Source organism: Gigantopelta aegis, chromosome 12 (assembly GCF_016097555.1).
Source record: "Gigantopelta aegis isolate Gae_Host chromosome 12, Gae_host_genome, whole genome shotgun sequence".
Lineage (NCBI taxonomy): Eukaryota > Metazoa > Mollusca > Gastropoda > Neomphalida > Peltospiridae > Gigantopelta > Gigantopelta aegis.
The window spans coordinates 10,248,307-10,269,371 of record NC_054710.1 but is presented as its reverse complement, the minus strand read 5'-3'; the positions used below and the strand labels follow the sequence as shown (position 1 = coordinate 10,269,371).

Here is a 21,065-nt window from a genome sequence, read left to right as displayed (position 1 = left end):
ATGGCAAATGGCTGCTGTAAACCTTCTTAATTTGTGGGCTTTAACATAACATTAATTAAAAAAAACATTAAAACATTAATTGGAATAAAAGATGAATGTTTTCAGAATTAAAAAATGTAATTCCATATATTTGAAGACAAAGATAAAATAAAGCTGATGTTTGAAATAGTTGTACAGGGGAAAAAAAAAAATATATATATATATATATTGCGGATTAAACAATGTGCTGGGGTATCATTAAAATTGTGTTCTTAATAGTCACCGATTAAACAATGTGCTGGGGTATAATTAAAATCAAGTTCTTAATAATCACTGATTAAACAATGTGCTGGGGTGTAATTAAAATCAACTTCTTAATAATCACTGATTAAACAATCTGCTGGGGTGTAATTAAAATCAACTTCTTAATAATCACTGATTACACAATGTGCTGGGGTGTCATTAAAGTCAAGTTCTTGATAGTCACTGATTACACAATGTGCTGGGGTGTTATTAAAATCAACTTCTTAATAATCACTGATTAAACAATGTGCTGGGGTGTCATTAAAATCAATTTCTTAATTAAACAATGTGCTGGGGGTATTATTAAAATCAACTTCTTAATAATCACTGATTAAACAATGTGCTGGGGTGTCATTGAAGTCAAATTCTTAATGGACACTGATTAAACAATGTGTTGGGGTGTCATTAAAATCATGTTCTTAATAGACACTGATTAAACAATGTGCTGGGGTGTCATTGAAGTCAAGATCTTCATCAATTTATTCTTCATTCATTAATTCATCCAATCTTCATTCATCTAATCACTAACTAATTCATTCATTCATTCATTCATTCAATCACGCAATCAATCATTTATAGCAAAACTGGTCAAGAATTTTTGAAAAACGTATGGCAATGGAATAACACACTACATCATTCGCCAGCCCCCCTCCCCCCCACCTCCCCCCCCACCCCCCACCTGCAGAAGCCCACGGGATCAGTGTAGGATAAGTGAACAAAAAGATGGCGATAATTATTAGCTACTTCAAAGTGGACAGGGCCACAAATCATCCTGACATGCTGGCTGTTCGGAACCGGTGTCGCCTTTCAAAGACGTCCACCGCGCAAGGGAAGATCCGCACATCCATCGGGGGCAATCCATCACCCCCTATCTCACATCTCTCCTCCCGTCATCCCACAACACCTTGCCCATTCATCGGGCACATATCTCCCCGTCTAATATCCTACGTCATTTTTCACTCCCGACTATCATCAGTTATGCCTCAACTATCATCAGTTATGCCTGGACTATCATCAATTATGCCTGGACTATCATCAATTATGCCTGGACTATCATCAATTATGCCTGGACTATCATCAATTATGCCTCAACTATCATCAATTATTCCTCAACTATTATCAATTATGCCTCAACTGTCATCAATTATGCCTCATTTGTTTGTGGATGGAGGGTGAAAAACCCCCAAAACAAAACAAAACATAAAAAAAAACCCACAAACGTTTTAACCAACATTTATCAACCTATCAGTGAAATCTTGTGTGTTGTGAGAAATCTGTGCGCTCGATTGAAAGGTTCTAGCTATTTTAAACGCCGACGATAACTGTATATGATAACAACGACGCGAAGACTCATTCTTATACAGTCATTGCTAACAGCAGGGGGTTTAGCTAAGATAAATGGAATTGTCTCCCTTGGAACAGTCTCAACCTTTTTTCTTTCTTTCTTTTTTCCCCAACCTCGCACACACACAAAATAAATGTGCACAGCTTCTTGGCAAATAAGATATTCTCAGGATAAAATGTTTTACGTGCTTGGCCCAGCTTAGGTTTAAGGATTAAATGCAGAATTTTTGTGGCAGAAGTGTCAAAAGCCAACCATTTATGAGGTATAAAAAACAAACAAAAAAAAATCTCAAAATGATGCCTTCAAGATACAATGGCAAGAGATTATTTGGCAGTAAAATGTCAAACCTAATTGCTAGCTTTGAAATCTCGACAATAAGGTATTTTTGAAAGAAAATATTACATACTACAATGTAATACACACATCCTTTATACAGCAAACATACATACATAACTTTATACGCTCTCACAGATTACATACATAAAAACCATGTACCCAGGCACGGAAGGAAGGAAGGAAGGAAGGAAGGAAGGAAATGTTTTATTTAACGACGCACTCAACACATTTTATTTACGGTTATATGGCGTCGGACCCAGGCGCGGATGCAGGATTTCTGAAAGAAAGGGGTCCAAATGTGATGACTGATCTCTCTTTTTACACAGAACAGTTAATACAATCACGTTTTCCCTTAAAGGTTATGGTCAGTTTTTAAAAGGGGGGGGGGGTATGGACCCCTGGATCCCGCCCCCCTGGATCTGCTACTGTGTACACAGCACTCTCATATTCTCTTGTGGTCTAGCCTAACACATTATCTAGTACAGGGGATGAATCTATACATGAACGTGTAACATTAAAAGAGAAAGAAAGGAATGTTTTATTTAACGACGCACTCAACACATTTTATTTACGGTTATATGGCGTCAGACATATGGTTAAGGACCACACAGATTTTGAGAGGAAACCCGCTGTCGCCACTACATGGGCTACTCTTCCGATTAGCAGCAAGGGATCTTTTATTTGCGCTTCCCACAGGCAGGATAGCACAAACCATGGCCTTTGTTGAACCAGTTATGGATCACTGGTCGGTGCAAGTGGTTTACACCTACCCATTGAGCCTTGCGGAGCACTCACTCAGGGTTTGGAGTCGGTATCTGGATTAAAAATCCCATGCCTCGACTGTGATCCGAACCCAGTACCTACCAGCCTGTAGACCGATGACCTGCCACGACACCACCGAGGCCGGTCCCATTAAAAGAGAGATTATATCAATCAATTGAAGTGATAAACATTTTACACAGGAAATATACCCTAAAAGTAGAATGGATCCCACACCAATCCCCTTATTAATGTAAAACCATTAAAGTTCCAACTATGCTTAAAAATATTTTATTAAAAACAAAATTCAATCTGAATGATTACTAAGAATTAAAGAATTAAAAAAGCAGCACCCCCCCCCCCCCAAAAAAAAACCCCAACAAACCCCCCCAAAAAAAACCTTGCATAAAAGAACTTGCGACTATCTGAAAGTGTTAGGTTTAAAATTTAAAAGAATCATGATCATGTGAAATACTACAGTAAAATACTCTTATAAAGAACTGGAACGGACCATGATATAGTCGAATCCACTTTATTGCATATCGGTTTATAGCATAAATCGGTTATTTGCATATAATTCGGCTCACATAACCATTTAGCATTAAATCAATACAAATTATGTCGCATAATAAAGACAAACATCAGTTAACTGCATACGAAAACCAAAAAAATCTAGAAAATTCCATCATAAAATGTAGTTAGTTCATTATAGCAGTACTTTGTCATATACATCACTGGCTTAGGAAGTGGGGGGGGGGGGGGGGGGCAGGGCAAGTTGGGGATTGTGCCCCCCACCTTGTGGGAGCAGTGATGTTTTAAAAAATATTTATACATGTATTTATATATATATATATGTGTGTGTGCCCCCCCCCCCCCCCTAACTTTTTGGCACCTTCCTAAGTCCGTGCACATTTGTACAAGTTGGTTATTAATGTATAGGGAGATAAAACGGGACTTTACGATCAGTTCATTCTACGCAGTAGTTTGTTCTAAGCATGTTCGTTCTAAGTGTACTTTACCGTAATTAAATTACTCTGCAAACAGAATTACACCATTAGGTTTAATCAAATTAAGATCTTCGCTATTAAATTATATTTATACGCTGTACCCAGTGTAGAATATTGTTCAACTGTCACATTATTCAGGTTTCGAAATGCAAATGCAACCAATGTCCCGTGTGGGTGACTTAAATATTTAAAAAACAATGGCATTAGTCACCCAAATAATATTGTGTGGGCGATCTTCTTTAGAGCTATAACATATGAGCCACTGTTAATATTTGTATTCCACATTAAAATCTTGCTCGTGGTTTTCTTACCATAATTTGCCAACATCCATTATTATTTTTTGGGCCACTATATTTTTTTAGTGAGTTTCGAGCCCACATCATTGCAAATTAGTGTATTTAACATGGTATGCTGCAAGATTTTTCAAACATTTTTTTTATACACACTTTTACTTTTTACAATTAAATTTTAATTATTGTTTTTAAAATTTTAACCTATCATTTCATTTCAACTTAAATATTTTCATGCTTATATCCAATTAAGGTTCAAGCATGATGTCCTGGGCACACACCTCAGCTATCTGGACTGTCTGTCCAGGACTGTGGGTTAGAGGGTGTCGTGGCCTTACACCTACTCTGGCCTTAAACCCGCTCTGGGTGGGAGCCGGTACCGGGCTGCGAACCCTGTACCTACCAGCCTTAATCATGATGCTAGCTACCGAGACCGAGCTGCGATCCCTGTACCTACCAGCCTTAAATCACCTATCAGCCAAAAACAGTTGGGGGAAACATTGCTCTCCAATATGAAAGACTAACAATTTAAATTTTAAAAGCTTATCAAGCATGGATAACAAATGTATTTGGGTTGGTTTGCGCTGAACTTCACTAACACCACATCACCTGCCAGCTTCACCTTGCTCCCTCGCATTCCACGCGAGAACATAATCTACTCCAGTATACCTGTCATCTCGAGGTTTATAAATGAACCAACGTAAACCCATATCATGTGTCTCACACTTGTCTTTTATTAACTTGCTAAAAGCCGATTCCCGTGCTACAAATATAGTACCATGTTTGTTGTTAAATATTTAGAGATTCCCCGTGCTACAAATATAGTCCCATGTTTGTTAAATATTTAGAGATTACCATGCTACAAATATTGTTCCATTTTTGTTGTTAAATATTTAGAGATTCCCATGCTACAAATATAGTCCCATGTTTGTTAAATATTTAGAGATTCCCATGCTACAAATATAGTCCCATCTTTGTTAAATATTTAGAGATTTCTGTGCTTCAAATATAGTCCCATGTTTGTTAAATATTTAGAGATTCCCGTGTTACAAATATAGTCCCATGTTTGTTGTTAAATATTTAGATTCCTGTGCTACAAATATAGTCCCATGTTTGTTAAATATTTAGAGATTCCTGTGCTACAAATATAGTCCTATGTTTGTTAAATATTTAGAGATTCCTGTGCTACAAATATAGTCCCATGTTTGTTGTTAAATATTTAGAGATTCCCATGCTACAAATATAGTCAGTCCTATGTTGGTTGTTAAATATTTAGAGATTCCTGTTCTACAAATATAGTCCCATTTTTGTTTGTTAAATATTTAGAGATTACCATGCTACAAATATAGTCACACTTTTGTTAAATATTTAGAGATTCCTGTGCTACAAATGTAGTCCCATGTTTGTTGTTAAATACACAGAGGAAGGAAATGTTTTATTTAACGACACACTCAACACATTTTATTTACGGTTATATGGCGTCAAACATATGGTTAAGAACCACACAATTATTGAAAGGAAACCCACTGTTGCCACTTCATGGGCTACTCTTTTCGATTAGCAACAATGGATCTTTTATATGCACCATCCCACAGACAGGATAGTACATACCACAGCCATTGATATACAAGTCTTGGTGCACTGGCTGGAATGAGAAATAGCCCAATGGGCCCACCGATGGGGATCGATACCAGACTGACTACGCAGCAAGCGAGTGCTGTACCACTGGGCTACATCCCGCCCTGTTATAGCTACCAAGCTGAAACTTAAGAAGAAGACAGGTGTAGCCAAAATTAGTATCATTTCAATAATTTTATCGTATCGGAGGGTTTTAGTGTGAGCAAATGTATGGAACGAAAACAATGTTTCTTCATTCAGACCCCAAAACACATGTTCTGGTTCCCAGAGAAAGAACCGCAAAGAACCGAAATAGTTTCTGACAATATCTGAATACCCACACACACTCTATATTCACTATCTCAAGTCCAAAGCAAGGTTCACAAAAATATGTTGTTTACTAAAAAAGAAAGAAAAAAAGAAAGAAGTGTTTTTGTTTAACGACACCACTAGAGCACACTGATTTATTAATCATCGGCTATTGTATGTCAAACATACAGTAATTTTGACATATAGTCTTAGAGAGGAAACCCACTATATTTTTTCATTAGTAGGAAGGGATCTTTTATATGCACCAAAATACACAGACAGAATAGCACATATCACAGCTTTTGATATACCAGTCATGGTGCACTGGTTGGAGCGAGAAATAGACCAATGGGCCTATTGACACAGGGATTGATTCCAAACCTGCTACATTTTTCCATTAGTAACGAGGGATCTTTTATATGCATCATCCCACAGAAAGGACAGGGCAGCACATACCACAGCCTTTGATATACCAGTCGTGTTGCACTGGGTGGAGCAAGGAATAGCCCGATGGCCCCACTGATGAGGATCGATCCCAAACTGACCGCACATCAAGCAAGAGCTTTACCACTGGGCTACGTCCTGTCTCGCCCCTGTTGTTTACAAATGCAGGAAACCCAAAAAGGGCCCCAGTGGAGAGGAGGAAACACAGGAAAGATGAATCAGGCTGTGTAGCTCCGGTCTCCCTCATAGATCATAAGCCAGCAGGATTGCCTCGGTTTCTCGGCATCGCCACGGCAACAAGGACTGGGTAAAGAGCCATTTATCAATTATTTGAAAGGTTTTCATAAAAACAAGCTGCCACAGCATACGACTAGCTAAACCAGATCATAGATCAAAACCCTAATGGAGTGAAAAACACACATGTTAAAAGTCTGATGTTGAAATGAGTAAGTAGGAGAACTTCATGATTTAAAAAAAAACACCCCAAAAAACCCCATTCCTGAATAGAGGAAGTTGCAAAGTTCATGATGAAAACTTCCTGAATAAAGTAACAAAGTTCATGATGAAAAATTCCAGAAAAGAATAAGTTGTAAAGAATAAGTTTACGAAAAAAAAATTCTAAAATGATTAAGTAACTAGTAGTTAATCATAAAAGCAATTTCTAAGTTCATGATAAAAAAAATTCTGAAAAGATTAAGTATACTGGTAGTTAATCATAAAAACTATTTCTAAGTTCATGATAAAAAAAATTCTGAAAAGATTAAGTATACTGGTAGTTAATCATAAAAACAATTTCTAAGTTCATGATAAAAAAAAATTGTTAAAAGATTAAGTATACTGGTAGTTAATCATAAAAAAATTGTTAAAAAAATAAATGAGCTAATAGTTCATGATACAAATTTTCTGAAAAGATTAAGTAGTAGTTCATGATAAAAAATTCTAAGTTCATGATAAAACATTTCTGAAAAGATTAAGTAACTAGTAGTTAATCATAAAAAAATTGTTAACAAATTTAATTAGCTAGTAGTTCATGATAAAAAAATTCTGAAAAGATTAAGTAGTAGTTCATGATAAAAAAAAAAAGCCTGAATAAAGTACATGTAAGTAGTAAAGTTCATGATGATAAAGTTACTGAAAAGAATAAGTTGTAGTTCATGATAAAAAAAATGGCTGAATAAAGTGCATGTAAGTAGTAAAGTTCATGATAAAAAAAAATTCTGAAAAGATTAAGTATACTGGTAGTTAATCATAAAAAAATTGTTAAAAAAATAAATTAGCTAGTAGTTCATGATAAAAAAATTCTGAAAAGATTAAGTTGTAGTTCATGATAAAAAAAAAAAAGGCTGAATAAAGTACATGTAAGTAGTAAAGTTCATGATGATAAAGTTACTGAAAAGATTAAGTAGTAGTTCATGATAAAAAAAAAAAAGGCTGAATAAAGTGCATGTAAGTAGTAAAGTTCATGATGATAAAAAAAAATTCAGAAAAGATTAAGTAGCTACAGCTCCTGAAAAGAGTAAGTAGTAATTTGAAGTTCCTGAAAAAAAAAGATTCCAGAAAAGACCACTTAAAAATATTTCGATACCTAAGAAAAAACAAACTAAAAACCCAACCCACTCCACTGGCTTAGGAAACAGGGGGGCATGTGCCCCCAATTTTCTAATATTTTGCTTGATATTTGTGTAAAAAGTGTGTAAATATAAAACATGCACCCCCCACCCCCCCCCACCCCCACCACACATACTTTTTGACATCTTCCTACGCCACTGCACTCCTATATTTAATCAATTAACAAGTAACAAAGAAGTATAATGAATGACACTAACCACGGAACACTGCCACTAACCATTAACAGCTAACCACTAACCCACTATCCCAGGCAACTGAGGTGTATGCCTAGGACAGCGTGCTCGAACCACAATTCAACACAAGCCCAATATAGCAAATTGAAATGAATGAAACCGAATGTGCAACTGGTGTAATATTCGTGCCCAGGAATCTAAACGCAGACTATCAGATCGTAAACTGTGATGTTTTCAATTCATTACTGTCAACTCCAACACACAAAACCATTTCGCTAAGCACCTTCCTGTTTTGGGAACCCGGTTCCTTTATCCATTTCCATGACAACCCCAAGAACAGCAGCATTTGTTTTGACATGGGGGGGGGGGGGGGGGGGGATTTTGTTGTGATTATCTTGTTAGCCAGTGATTGGCCGATAGTGTAATTGACAGCTGTCACTCATCTGGCAAATACAGTATCTTCCCAGCAGGCCGTTTTATTATAAGCCATAGCCGGTTTACACGAGACTGTTTACTCTGTAATGGGGGAGCCGACTTCGCGGCCATAACCTGCCATATTGAGTTTCTTTATCAGGCATTGTATCGGGGAAGTAAACAAGCTGAGAGTGATGGCAATATACAAACACCTCTCTCTTTTTATAACCCTTTCACATCACAACACAGTCACAACCAGGAAAGAGATTTCTCGTTCCAGCCAGTATACCACGACCAGTATATCAAAGGCAGTATGTGCTATCCTGTCTTTGGGATGGTGCATATACAAGATTCCTTAATTGCTACTAATGGAAAACAGGGCCATAGCTAGGATATTGGGTGGGGGGGGGGGGGGGGGCAGATGATTTCTTGGAACGAACAAGCATGGAAGGTGCTAGAAACTAAGGGGTTCTGTGGCATCCCCCGTCCCTGGGAAATTTTAAAACATAGAGGCTCTGAAATACCATTCTGCAGTCATTTCAAGGAGGTTACATACTTAACCAGGAAAGAGATTTCTCATTCCAGCCAGTGCACAACGACTGGTATATGAAAGGTTGTGATATGTGCTATCCTGTCCACCCCTTCTGTTCAAGCAAATATTTCTTTTTATTCAATATATTTTCTGGGGGAGCATGACTCAATCCCCACTATAAACTTTGCTCACAACAGTGTACACTTTTATATTTTCACACTTTGACACTATTATAAAGCATATATAAGGCAATATATCTGAAAAGTGGGGGGGGGGCACATGCCCCCTTGCTCCCCCACACTTCCTACGCCAGATTTATTTAATACACTCATTTACAAGTATTCTGCTTGAAAGCTGTTATTAATTGTAATATAATATAGTGTTTTTACAATCTTACAGTTTCGTACTGGATGTTTACACACAGTAAAAATCCGGATAATCAAATAACTTGATTACCATTTTGTGTAAAAAAAAAAAAAAAAAAAAAAAAACACAATAAAAAAAACAACAATTCCCGTCAAACCCGTTTCTTGCGTTTTTGCCGAAGGAATAACACCAATAATAATAAAAGGAAAACTCTCCCAGTTTATCATTTGTCTATAAGCATCGTGCGTCTGACAACTGACATGCTTGGCTTTCCCACTCAAACAGGTATGCGTTTTAGTACGCAATCAAACGGTGGGACGCCTTTGACATTCAGCCGGGAAAAATTCTCATCTTGCTGCTTTAATGCCATCCCCGGTATCATTAGGGCGAGAAAAGGCCGCCTCTTAAACACAATCAGCAGGACCCAGGAGACACCTCGGTACAAAGTAGCCGAGAAAGGTGAATATTAAACCTCAGGTGAGGGAGGAAATTTAAATTTTAAACAAAAGACGAGGTGGTAACCTGACTGTGCAGTTGACTTAATGCCGACGAACCTGGATGATAGGTGTATGTGTACACGGTTTTCATGGAGAACTGTGTTGGCGTTGTTGAATAAAGCAGAAAAAGAAAGAAATGTTTTATTTAACGACGCACTCAACACATTTTTATTTAGGGCATCAGACATATGGTTAAGAACCAAACAGATATTGCGAGATGAAACCCGCTGTTGTCACTTCATGAGCTACTCTTTTCGATTAGCAGCAAGGGATCTTTTATATGCACAATCCCACAGACAGGGTAGTACATACCACAGCCTTTGATATACCAGTCGTGGTGCATTGGATGGAACGAGAAATAGCCTAATGGGCCCACTGACAGGGATCGATCCCAAACCGACCGCGCATCGAGCGAAAGCTTTACCACTGAGCTATGTCTCGTCCCTGTATGAAAGGTAAGTGCAGTCTGTTAAATTACAGAACTGAAATAAATTTATACCCAAACAGGACTGTGAAAAGGGGAGACAACCCTTAGAAAGTTATAAAGTTTTGTTTAACGACCCAACAAGAGCATCGGCTATTAGATGACAAAACATTTAGCAATTTTTGACATACAGTCTTTGAAAGGAAACTCGCTAATTTTTTTTATTAGTAGCAAGGGATCTTTCATATGCACCATCCCACAGACAGGATAGCACATACCACAGCCTTTTATATACCAATTGTGGTGCACTGGCTAGAGTGAGACATAGCCTGATGGAGATCGATCCTAGACTGACGTCGCATCGAGCGAGTGCTGTACCACTGGGCTACGTCCCGCCCCTTAGCCATTAGAAAACGGGGCGGGATGTAGCTCAGTGGTACAGCGCTCGCTTGATGTGAGGTCAGTTTGGGATCGATCCCCATAGGTGAGCCCATTGGGTTATTTCTCGTTCCAGCCAGTGCACCATGACTGGTATATCAAAGGCCGTGGTATGTGCTACCGAGCTGAAGTTTAAAATGTGCTGAGATATTGTTAAACACACATTCCTTTCCTTTACTTTAAATATTAATGAGAAAACTACAGCCTACGTTCTGTCTGGTGTGTTTATCATAATATCACGACTGTAACTGCAGCTCCATATTATTATACGCTAATTGATTTACGCACCCAACATTTGATAACATTTCAAAACTTACAAATATTTCATACTATCAGTACAACATGTCTACACTTCAAAGGGACGTAACTCAATTTTCTGCTACACAGACACGACGTATGCAACATTAAAAACCCATTCAACCGCTTGACTTCAAATCCAGGCGTGTATCGCTTTTTAAAAATATATCGCAATCAAGCCAGCTGGGGTTTTTTTAACGACTTTCTCAGGGTACGATCAAGCGCCGTGGTTTGTACTTTCCGATGACTGCGTCACCGTAGACGCAACGCTGCTGAGCCTTTCTGCACCGCAGCACATTCTGGAATATCAAACAAACATCTCGGCAGCATCACTCTGTGATCAAGGCATCACTGCGCAAATGCGTTGAGCAAAATATCACCAACAGATGGCATCATGAGAGAGAGCTGTTTGTAAATCGAGTGGTTACGCCATTTTTAGTTCTTTTGACGGATATTTTTGCAATGTAGCTGCAAGTGCCCTCGGGGAGATAATGTTATACAAATTTAAATGGTAAAGTGTTTAAGGAACATTCCTGCTCAGACTGTCGGAGATAACGACACTTGATCCAGCTATATCACGGCCAGCTATACACTCGGAATTATCTATAAGTCGAGTTCCACTCTCGCGTGTGTTATCGAGTGCTCCGGAAAGGCAATAGTTGATATATATTAACATAATGCGATATTAAACCGTATTTGTGACATCCTCAGTTTTTTTTGTGTAGTTTTACAAAACATTTAACAGCCTCAAAAAAAACAAAAAACAAAAACAATAGATAAATAAATAGATTAAAAAAAAAAAAAAAAAAAAAAATAATAATAATAAAAAAAAAATAAATAAAAAATAAAAAAAATTAAAAATTAAAATTAATGATTGAATCTTCAACGACATCGCAACATGAGAAATACATCAGCTATTGGGTGTCAAACTATGGTAAATGCAAAAATAAAGTAATGAACAACATCAATATAAAAAGTCAAGAGGTATTAAATAAATAAATAAATTGAAAAAAAAAAAATAATAAAAAATAAAAAATTAATTAAAAAAAGAAAAAAAGAAGAAAGTATAAAGTATTGTTGATATTTGTAAAACAAACTTTCAAATTAAATAAAAAAATGTCTTTGCAACATATTTTCAATTTTTACTAAAAAAAATTAACAGCCTCAACATTTTAAAAACATCTTTAAAATAAAGCATGATTCATATTTGTAACACAATCTTTCAAATTAAGTTTTAAACTTTGTTTGTGACATCTTCAATTTTACCAAAAAATTAACAGCTGGCAAAAAAAAACCCAAGAAAATTGTAATTATAAAGTGTGGCTCATATTTATAAGACAAACTTTTAAATTAAATTTTTCATATGACCCAAGAAATTTATGCGTTACAAATAAGACATACTGCCTAAAGTTCAAAAACTCAATCAAATTTCACCCACAGCGTTAATGGAGTGGAAAATTAAAAATACTTCATTAGCTTCGAAACGGCAAACAAGAAATATTCATGGCAGCAAAATTTGTTATAGAAGTACAACTTAGTTTGATTTATGTGGCCTTCAGCAACATAGAATTGATATACTTTGTGAAGAAAAAAAACCAAGAAAAAAAGGAAAAAAAAACACCCCATCTCCACAAAATTATATTTTTTTGGGTTCAAAATACATTTTCTATAGCAACTTCTTTCATCTTGTGCTATTTTCACTTCTTTGGAACATCAAGCCTTTGATTAACGAGCGTGCTTATCACACATGCGAGTTGCAGCACGTTTAAACCATATTTTGACAAGCCAAATGAGCTGGTTGGCCATTAGGGCTATGCTCAAACCAGGAGCAGTTGTCAGAAAGCAGTCTCCAGATTCCCTGATGATGTATGGACGGCAGCAGATGCCGGCAGCCATCGCTACAGAAAGGCCGACAGCGCTTTTCGAGTGAAAAACAAAGAGAAAACATAGCGAAATACACTAAAACAAGACGTTTATTGAATGTTACCGTGTGCTAATGAACCAGTGATCTTATTTTTCATTGTCGATTTGTCAAATTTGTATCCATGCCTCATGATAACTGCTTTGTATATTCAATTCCATTTTGCCTTTAATAGATGGCACCATGACTGGTATATCGAAGGCCGTGGTATGTGCTATCCTGTCTGTTGGATCGTGCATATAGAAGATCCCTTGCTACTAATGGAAAAATGTAGCGGGTTTCCTCTTTAAGACTATATGTCAAAATTACCAAATGTTTGACATCCAACAGCCGATGATTAATAAATTAATGTGCTCTTGTGGTCCCTTTAACAGAAGGCACCACGACTGGTATATCAAAGGCCGTGGTATGTGCTATCCTGTCTGTTGGATCATGCATATAAAAGATGCCTTGCTACTAATGGAAAAATGTAGCGGGCTTCCTCTTTAAAACTATATTTCAAAATTACCAAATGTTTAACATCCAATTGTCAATGATTAATAAATCAATGTGCTCTAGTGGTCCCTTTAATAAAGGGCACCACAACTGGTATATCAAAGGCCGTGGTATGTGCTATCCTGTCTGTTGGATCGTGCATATAAAAGATCCCTTGCTACTAATGGAAACATGTAGCAGGTTTCTGATGACCATATTTCAGAATTACCAAATGTTTAACATCCAACTGTCAATGATTAATAAATCAATATGCTCTCTAGCAATGTAGTTAAACAAAACAAACTTTCTTTCTTTCACAGTTCGTGCTGGGGTGTCATTAAACATTCATTATTCTAATTATTTCACAAGGGGGGGGGGGCGCAGGACGTAGCCCAGTGCACGCGCGGTCGATCTGGAATCAATCCCCATCAGTGGGCCCATTGGACTATTTCTTGTTCCAGCCAGTGCTCCGTGACTGGTATAGCAAAGGCCATGGTATGTGCTATCCTGTCTGTGGGATGGTGCATATAAACGATCCCTTGCTACTAATGGAAAAATGTAGCGGGTTTCCTCTCTATGACTGTGTCAAAAAATGACCATATGTTTGATATCCAATAGCCGATGATTAATAAATCCATCTGCTCTAGTGGTGTTGTTAAAGAAAACAAATGTTTCGCAGGGCCTCATGCTAGCTTCTCTTGAAGATCTACTTAAACACTGACTCCCGTTTTGGGCCTCTGCTGTCTCTAATAAGGAACTGCCAGTCTTAAGGTGCACTTATCAAAATTAAGATATATTACCAACATTTGTTAAGTTGCTACATGCAAATGAAGAACGAGGTTCAAGCCTAAATAATGTACTCGGCCGACCCAGAGATCAAAGTTAAGAGGCGGGGGAAACAATCTACGTGAGAAATTGAGCTAAAAGTCGGCCCGCAGATACCGCGCGGCTGTCAATCAAACGCACACTGACGGAAGCAGCCCGCTCGTAAACATGACGTCCAGTGCAGCTGTGCACACCTATACACAATATACCTTTGCTCGTCATAACCGCAAGAACCTGCCGCAAATATTTGGCATAAAGATATTTTGTCGAACTTCATTTTATTTAAATTAAAACGAAAAAATTTATTAGTAATTAAGTAAAAGTAAAGTTTGTTTTATTTAACGACGTCACTAGAGCACATTGATTTTTTTATCTCATCATCGGCTATTGGACGTCAAACATATGGTCATTCTGACACTGTTTTTTATAGGAAACCCGCTGTTGCCACATAGGCTACTCTTTTACGACAGGCGGCAAGGGATCTTTTATTTGCGCTTCCCACAGGCAAAATAGCACAAACCATGGCCTTTGTTAAACCAGTTATGGATCACTGGTCGGTACAAGTGGTTTACACCTACCCACTGAGCCTTGTGGAGCACTCACTCAGATTTTGGAGTCGGTATCTGGATTAAAAATCCGATGCCTCGACTGGGATCTGAACCCAGTACCTACCAGCCTGTAGACCGATGGCCTAACCACGATGCCACCGAGGCTGGTTAGTAATGAAGTATGTACAGCTATCTACACACCTATATATTAATATAGGAAACCCTTTTTTTCATTAGTAGCAAGGGATCTTTTATACGCACCATCCTACAAACAGGACAACACATACCACAGCCTTTGATACACCAGTCGTGGTGCACTGGCTGGAACGAGAAATAGCTCAATGGGCCCACGCATCAAGCGAGTACTGTACCACTGGGCTACGTCCCGCCTCTTATGTCATAACTGTACACACGTGTTTTGACTAAGATAATGGCAGTAGAGGTCACCGACTGACGTGGTGTGTGAACAATGACAGGTTTCTGTCAGGTAGTGAGTGAAACACACAATGAAAAACATGCATGTTGTGACACTTGTAATATGTACAATCAGACAGAACAATCACAGTCACAGCTTAATGACTCTTCAGCACCTTTTAAACTATTTGGTGTTGTAAAGACACTTGGTTTTGACAGACAGACAGACAGACAGACAGACAGACAGAGTCAGCGAGAAAGACAGTGTGTATATGTGTGTGTGTGTGTGCGAGTGAGTGAGTGAGTGAGTGAGTGAGTGAGTGAGTGAGTGAGTGAGTGAGTGAGTGAGTGAGTGAGTGAGTGAGTGAGTGAGAGAGAGAGAGAGAGAGAGAGATGGAAAGAGAGATGGAGAGAGAGAGATGGAGAGAGAGATAGAGAGAGAGAGAGAGAGAGAGAGAGAGACAGAGAGACAGAGAGAGAGACAGAGACAGAGTGGCAGAATAAAAAGAGTATGAGAGAGGTGGAGGAAGAGAGAAACAGAGGGTAGGAAAGTGATGGAAAGGGGGAGAAAGAAGTAGGAGAGAGAGACAGAGGGAGAATACAAGACATTCTGCCTCCTGTTAGTCTACACTTATTGAAAAAATAGCAAGTGATCTTTTACAAACATTTTCTCACAAACAGAACAGCACATACCAATATCATTAATATACAACAAGTACAAAATTGGTTGGAATTGGAAAAGGAAAAACTCCAATGGACCCAAACAACCCATATACCTCAAGCAAGATCTCTACCACTATGCTACATGACTCACACCAACCCCTAATAGAATGTGAATACATACCTCTACTACCGTGCTACATGACCCACCCCACCCTCACTCAAACCCCCACCTCACCCCCACTTAAACCCCCACCACTCCCCCACTCAAACCCCCACCACTCCCCCACTCAAACCCCCACCCCACCCCCCTCAAACCCCACCACTCCCCCACTCAAACCCCCACCACTCCCCCACTCAAACCCCCACCACCCCCCCACTCAAACCCCCACCACTCCCCCACTCAAACCCCCACCACTCCCCCACTCAAACCCCCACCACTCCCCCAGAAGAATGTGAATACATACCTCTACTACTGGCATTCACAGGTTGTCCTGCAACCGTTTGAAACACAACATAGGCTTGTGGACGACTCTCTGGTGGTTGGCATGGCAACACAACCATGCCACCAGTTGTGGCATTAATTCTTATGTCCACTGTATCTTGAAATTTGTTCAATACTGAAAAAAAACAAGGAAAGTGTAATGTTAACATTTAAAAGGTGCATTCTGAGAGTACAGCTGAAAACAAGACATATGTCCCCTACTGGGCCCCAACTAATTTTCATATCTCCTAAGTTAAAGGGCCATAACTCCATGATAACTTGGTAAATTGTAAAAAAAGAGTCAAATTTGATTTGTAACAGTATCTGATAAAGCTATACACAAAATTTCATCTCAATATCTAAAACAAAGTCCAGAAAACAAATGTTCATATCTCCTAAGTTCAAGGGCCATAACTCTGTGAAAAATGTCTAAAAAAAACAACCTTTGAAAGTCAAACTTGATCTGTAACAGTACACAATAAAGCTATACACCAAATTTCATCTCAATATCTTGAGGCATTGCAAAAACAAAAAGAAAGAAAGAAGTGTTTTATTTAACGACGCACTCAACACATTTTATTTACGGTTATATGGCGTCAGACATATGGTTCAGGACCACACAGATTTTGAGAGGAAACCCGCTGTCGCCACTACATGGGCTACTCTTCCAATTGGCAGCAAGGGATCTTTTATTTGCACTTCCCACAGGCAGGATAGCACAAACCATGACCTTTGTTGAACCAGTTATGGATCACTGGTCGGTGCAAGTGGTTTACACCTACCCATTGAGCCTTGCGGAGCACTCACTCAGGGTTTGGAGTCTGTATCTGGATTAAAAATCCCATGCCTCGACTGGGATCCGAACCCAGTACCTACCAGCCTGTAGACCGATGGCCTGCCACGACGCCACCGAGGCCAGTTGCAAAAACAAAGTCCAGAAAAATTTATGTGGGACAGACAGACAGACAGACATACACAGACAGAGACAGACAGACAAACAGAGACAGACAGACAGACAGACAGACAGACAGACAGACAGACAGACAGACATAAGGACCATGATGAAACCTATATTTTGTCTCCTCTGGATAAACCAATAGGGGATAAAAAAAAAAACCCTAAAAACATCAACAAGTTTTTAAGTATCAGCAAATTTGAGACAGTCCCTTTAAAACAAAACACAGCCAGTCATAAGGCATTGGTTGGGATGCGAAACACACCTCTGATGACCCCCTCCCCCTCTCCCCAAGTCCGTGGGTGATCCATCACATATCTCTGGCTCACCCGATTCAGGCGAGCGAGCGATCTACCACTGAGCCACATCAAAGCACCCAAAACTCTCTTCTGTGGCAGTTGTGTAAAAAAAATAATTATCTAATTATTTTTGTAGCCTGCTCTGAAGGCTATAAAAGCGAGATGATTTGAAAACAAACAGAGCCCCAGATTGTGTAGCCGATGGAGTACTTATGGGCTGGGTGAACTGTTTTTAATATGCCTGTATGTTGGAAATATGCAATTCGATCCACTGATAACAAGTCTGGTTTTCATCCCTGCTCTGCTGCCAGTCCCGGCTCCAAACACTCCAGAGGACGCTCACAAAATTCAGTTCACTAGCTTAGTGCCATTGTTTTTCCCAGCACCATATTTTTATGTAATATATATATATTATATATAGACAGTATTCTTCAAAGAACTTTAGTGTATGTTTTTTGAGTCTAAGATTTGGAAATAAATGGTTCCCACAGTAGCCTCCCCACCCTCCTTTTCTCTCTCACACATTCTCTTTCTTTCCACTCTCTCTCTTGTCACTCTCTCTCTCTCTCTCGTCTATCTCTCTCTGTGTCTGTCTGTCTCTCTCTCTCTGTTTCTCCCTCTCTCTCTGTTTCTCCCTCTTTATTTCTCCCTCTCTATTTTCTCTGTCTCTCTCTCTATTTTCTCTGTCTCTGTCTCTGTCTCTCTCTCTCTCTCTCTCTCTCTATGTAATATATACACAATATTCATTAAAGAACTTCAAATGTATGTTTTTAATCTAAGATTGAAAATAAAATAGTATCCCCACACACTTTCTTCTCTCTCTCTTCCCTCCTATCTTAATCCCCTTCCTCCCTCTCTCCATTTCTCTCTCCGTTTCCGTGTCTTAGTACCATATTTCAATATAATATATACACAATATTCTTTAAAGAACTTTTTGTCACCAACACTGTGAATGAAATGGCTTCTGCCCCTCTCCTTTCTCTCTCCCACCCTCTCTCTGTCTGTCTCAGCACCATATTTATATATACTATATACAGTATTTTTTAATTAAAGAACTTCAATGTAACTAAGACTTCGAATGAAAATACTTCAACAGTAGCCTGCCCCCACCCCTTCTCCTCTCTCATTCCCCGTAATCTCTCTCTCTCTCCCTCCCTCTCTCTCTGTCTCTGTCTGTCTGTCTGTCTCTCTATCTCTCCTCTTTCTATCTATATATATCTCTGTCTTGGCACCATGTTTTAATGTAATAAATATATACATGTACACAGCATTCTTATAAGACTTCTGTAGTAGCCTGCACGGTTCCATCTTCTCTCTCTCTCTCTCTCTCTCTCTCTCTCTCTCTCTCTCTCTCTCTCTCTCTCTTCTCTCTTTCTCCCTCTCTTCTCCCTCTCTTCTCTCTCTCTTCCTCCTTCCTCTCTGTCTCTCTCTCTCTTTCTCTCTCTATCTCTCTATCTCTCTGTCTCCCTCTCCCTCTCCCTCCTCTCTCTCTCTCTCTCTCTCCCTCTTCTCTCTTTCTCCCTCTCTTCTCTCTCTCTTCCTCCTCTCCCTCTCCCTCTCTGTCTCTCTCTCTCTTTCTCTCTCTCTCTCTCTCTCTCCCTCTCCCTCTCCCTCCTCTCTCTCTCTCTCTCTCTCTCTCTCTCTCTCTCTCTCTCTCTCTCTCTCTCTCTCTCTCTCTCTCTCTCTCTCACTCACCCCCTCCATCCCCCTCTCTTCATTTGTGTCTCTTAGTCTCTGTCTCATTAAAACTTGCACACAGATTAAAATGTGCTGAGGTATATAATCCATTTCATTTCCATCTGAACCAAGAATCACGAACCCCAGGTTATATGTTCTTGATGACTTTGTAACAGTTGGTTGTACTTGTTAGAATCATCCTGCCCAACTCCAAGGAAAATCTTCTAAAATAAATACATTATCAACCAGAATAGGCAGAGTGCTTTCTTGATGACTGCCATATTTTTCTTCCCTCCCTTCAGCAACTCTTATACACATGTACATTTTGTACGAGTACACAGTTTATATTTTCTAGTCTTTCTTCTTTTTTTTTTGTTCTTGTTGTTCTTCTTTTTTTAAATAAGACCTAACCAGGGCTAGCTCTGGGTGAGTAAAACATTTCGGCAAATTGTTTATTAAACGTAAAAATTTGCAGAAATCGACAGGTATTTTCTTTAAAATGTCAATTATTACATGAAATTATTTCGTCAAATAAAATAAAATTCACCAACTGCTTTCAAAATTCGCTGTTGGTGAATTTGACGAGTGCCAGAAAACCTTGGCCAATTATGGTTTCTCAGTTTAATTCAATTTAAAAAAAAATTTTTTTTACCTACATACACCCCCCCCCCCCACTTTTTTTTTATTAGGTCTAATAAAAACAGAATTTGTAACTTTTAAATTATGTAAACTGTAAATGTATAATATTTAATATTTAATATATATATATATATATATATATATATATATAATTACCAGTAGATATGAAAATACCATGTACAACAAGAAGATATTATTTGTCTTAAAAAAAGAGAGTAAAGTATGTTTTGTTTAATGACACCACTAGAGCACATTGATTAATTAATCATTGGCTACTGGATGTCAAATATTTAATAATTCTGACACGTAGTCAGAGGAAACCTGTTACATTTTTTTCTAATGCAGAAAGAAATCTTTTATATGCATTTTCCCACAGACAAGAAATCACATATACCACAGATTTTGACCAGTTGTGGTGCACTGGTTGGAACGAGAGAAAAAAACCAATCAGTTGAATAGATCCACCGAGGTGGTTTGATCCTGCGACGCAAGGACCTCAAGCACGTACTCAACCGACTGAGCTAAAAAAACATGTATAGCATATAGCTCTGTTATCCACAGTTAAAACACATTGTAAAAACCTGTACAAAAAATATATGCAGAAAAAAAAAAAATTACACCAAAAAAAAGAAATCATATAAAACAGATGTATAGATAGAATATCCGCAGTTAAAACAGTGTAAAGAGCAGTACAAAAAATATATATACACACAGAAAAAAAGAAGACATAAAACATGTATAGATGTGTTATCCACAGTTAAAAAAAAACACAGTGTAAAGAGCAGTACAAAAACTATAAACAGAGGGAAAAAATTGACATCATATAAAACATGTATAGATATGTCATCCACAGTTAAAAAAACAGTGTAAAGAGTGTAGAAAAAATACACATTGAGAAAAAAATGACATCATATAAAACATGTATAGCTATGTTCTCCATGTGTTAATATTTCTTTTTCTCATCCACCAATGGAGAAAGTAGCATAAACCATTGCACTGTGGGTAGACAG

At 38.3% G+C, this 21,065-nt stretch overlaps 1 protein-coding gene across 2 annotated transcripts in view; it reads right to left on the bottom strand.

Annotated features, from left to right (window-relative positions):
- Positions 1-21,065, bottom strand: part of LOC121386477 (cell adhesion molecule-related/down-regulated by oncogenes-like) — a 187,135-nt gene that overhangs the window by 25,831 nt on the left and 140,239 nt on the right. For both annotated transcript variants that reach the window (XM_041517394.1, XM_041517393.1), the window contains one exon: positions 16,469-16,621. In XM_041517394.1, the coding sequence (XP_041373328.1) occupies positions 16,469-16,621 (153 nt within the window). The remainder of the gene's footprint in view (positions 1-16,468; positions 16,622-21,065) is intronic.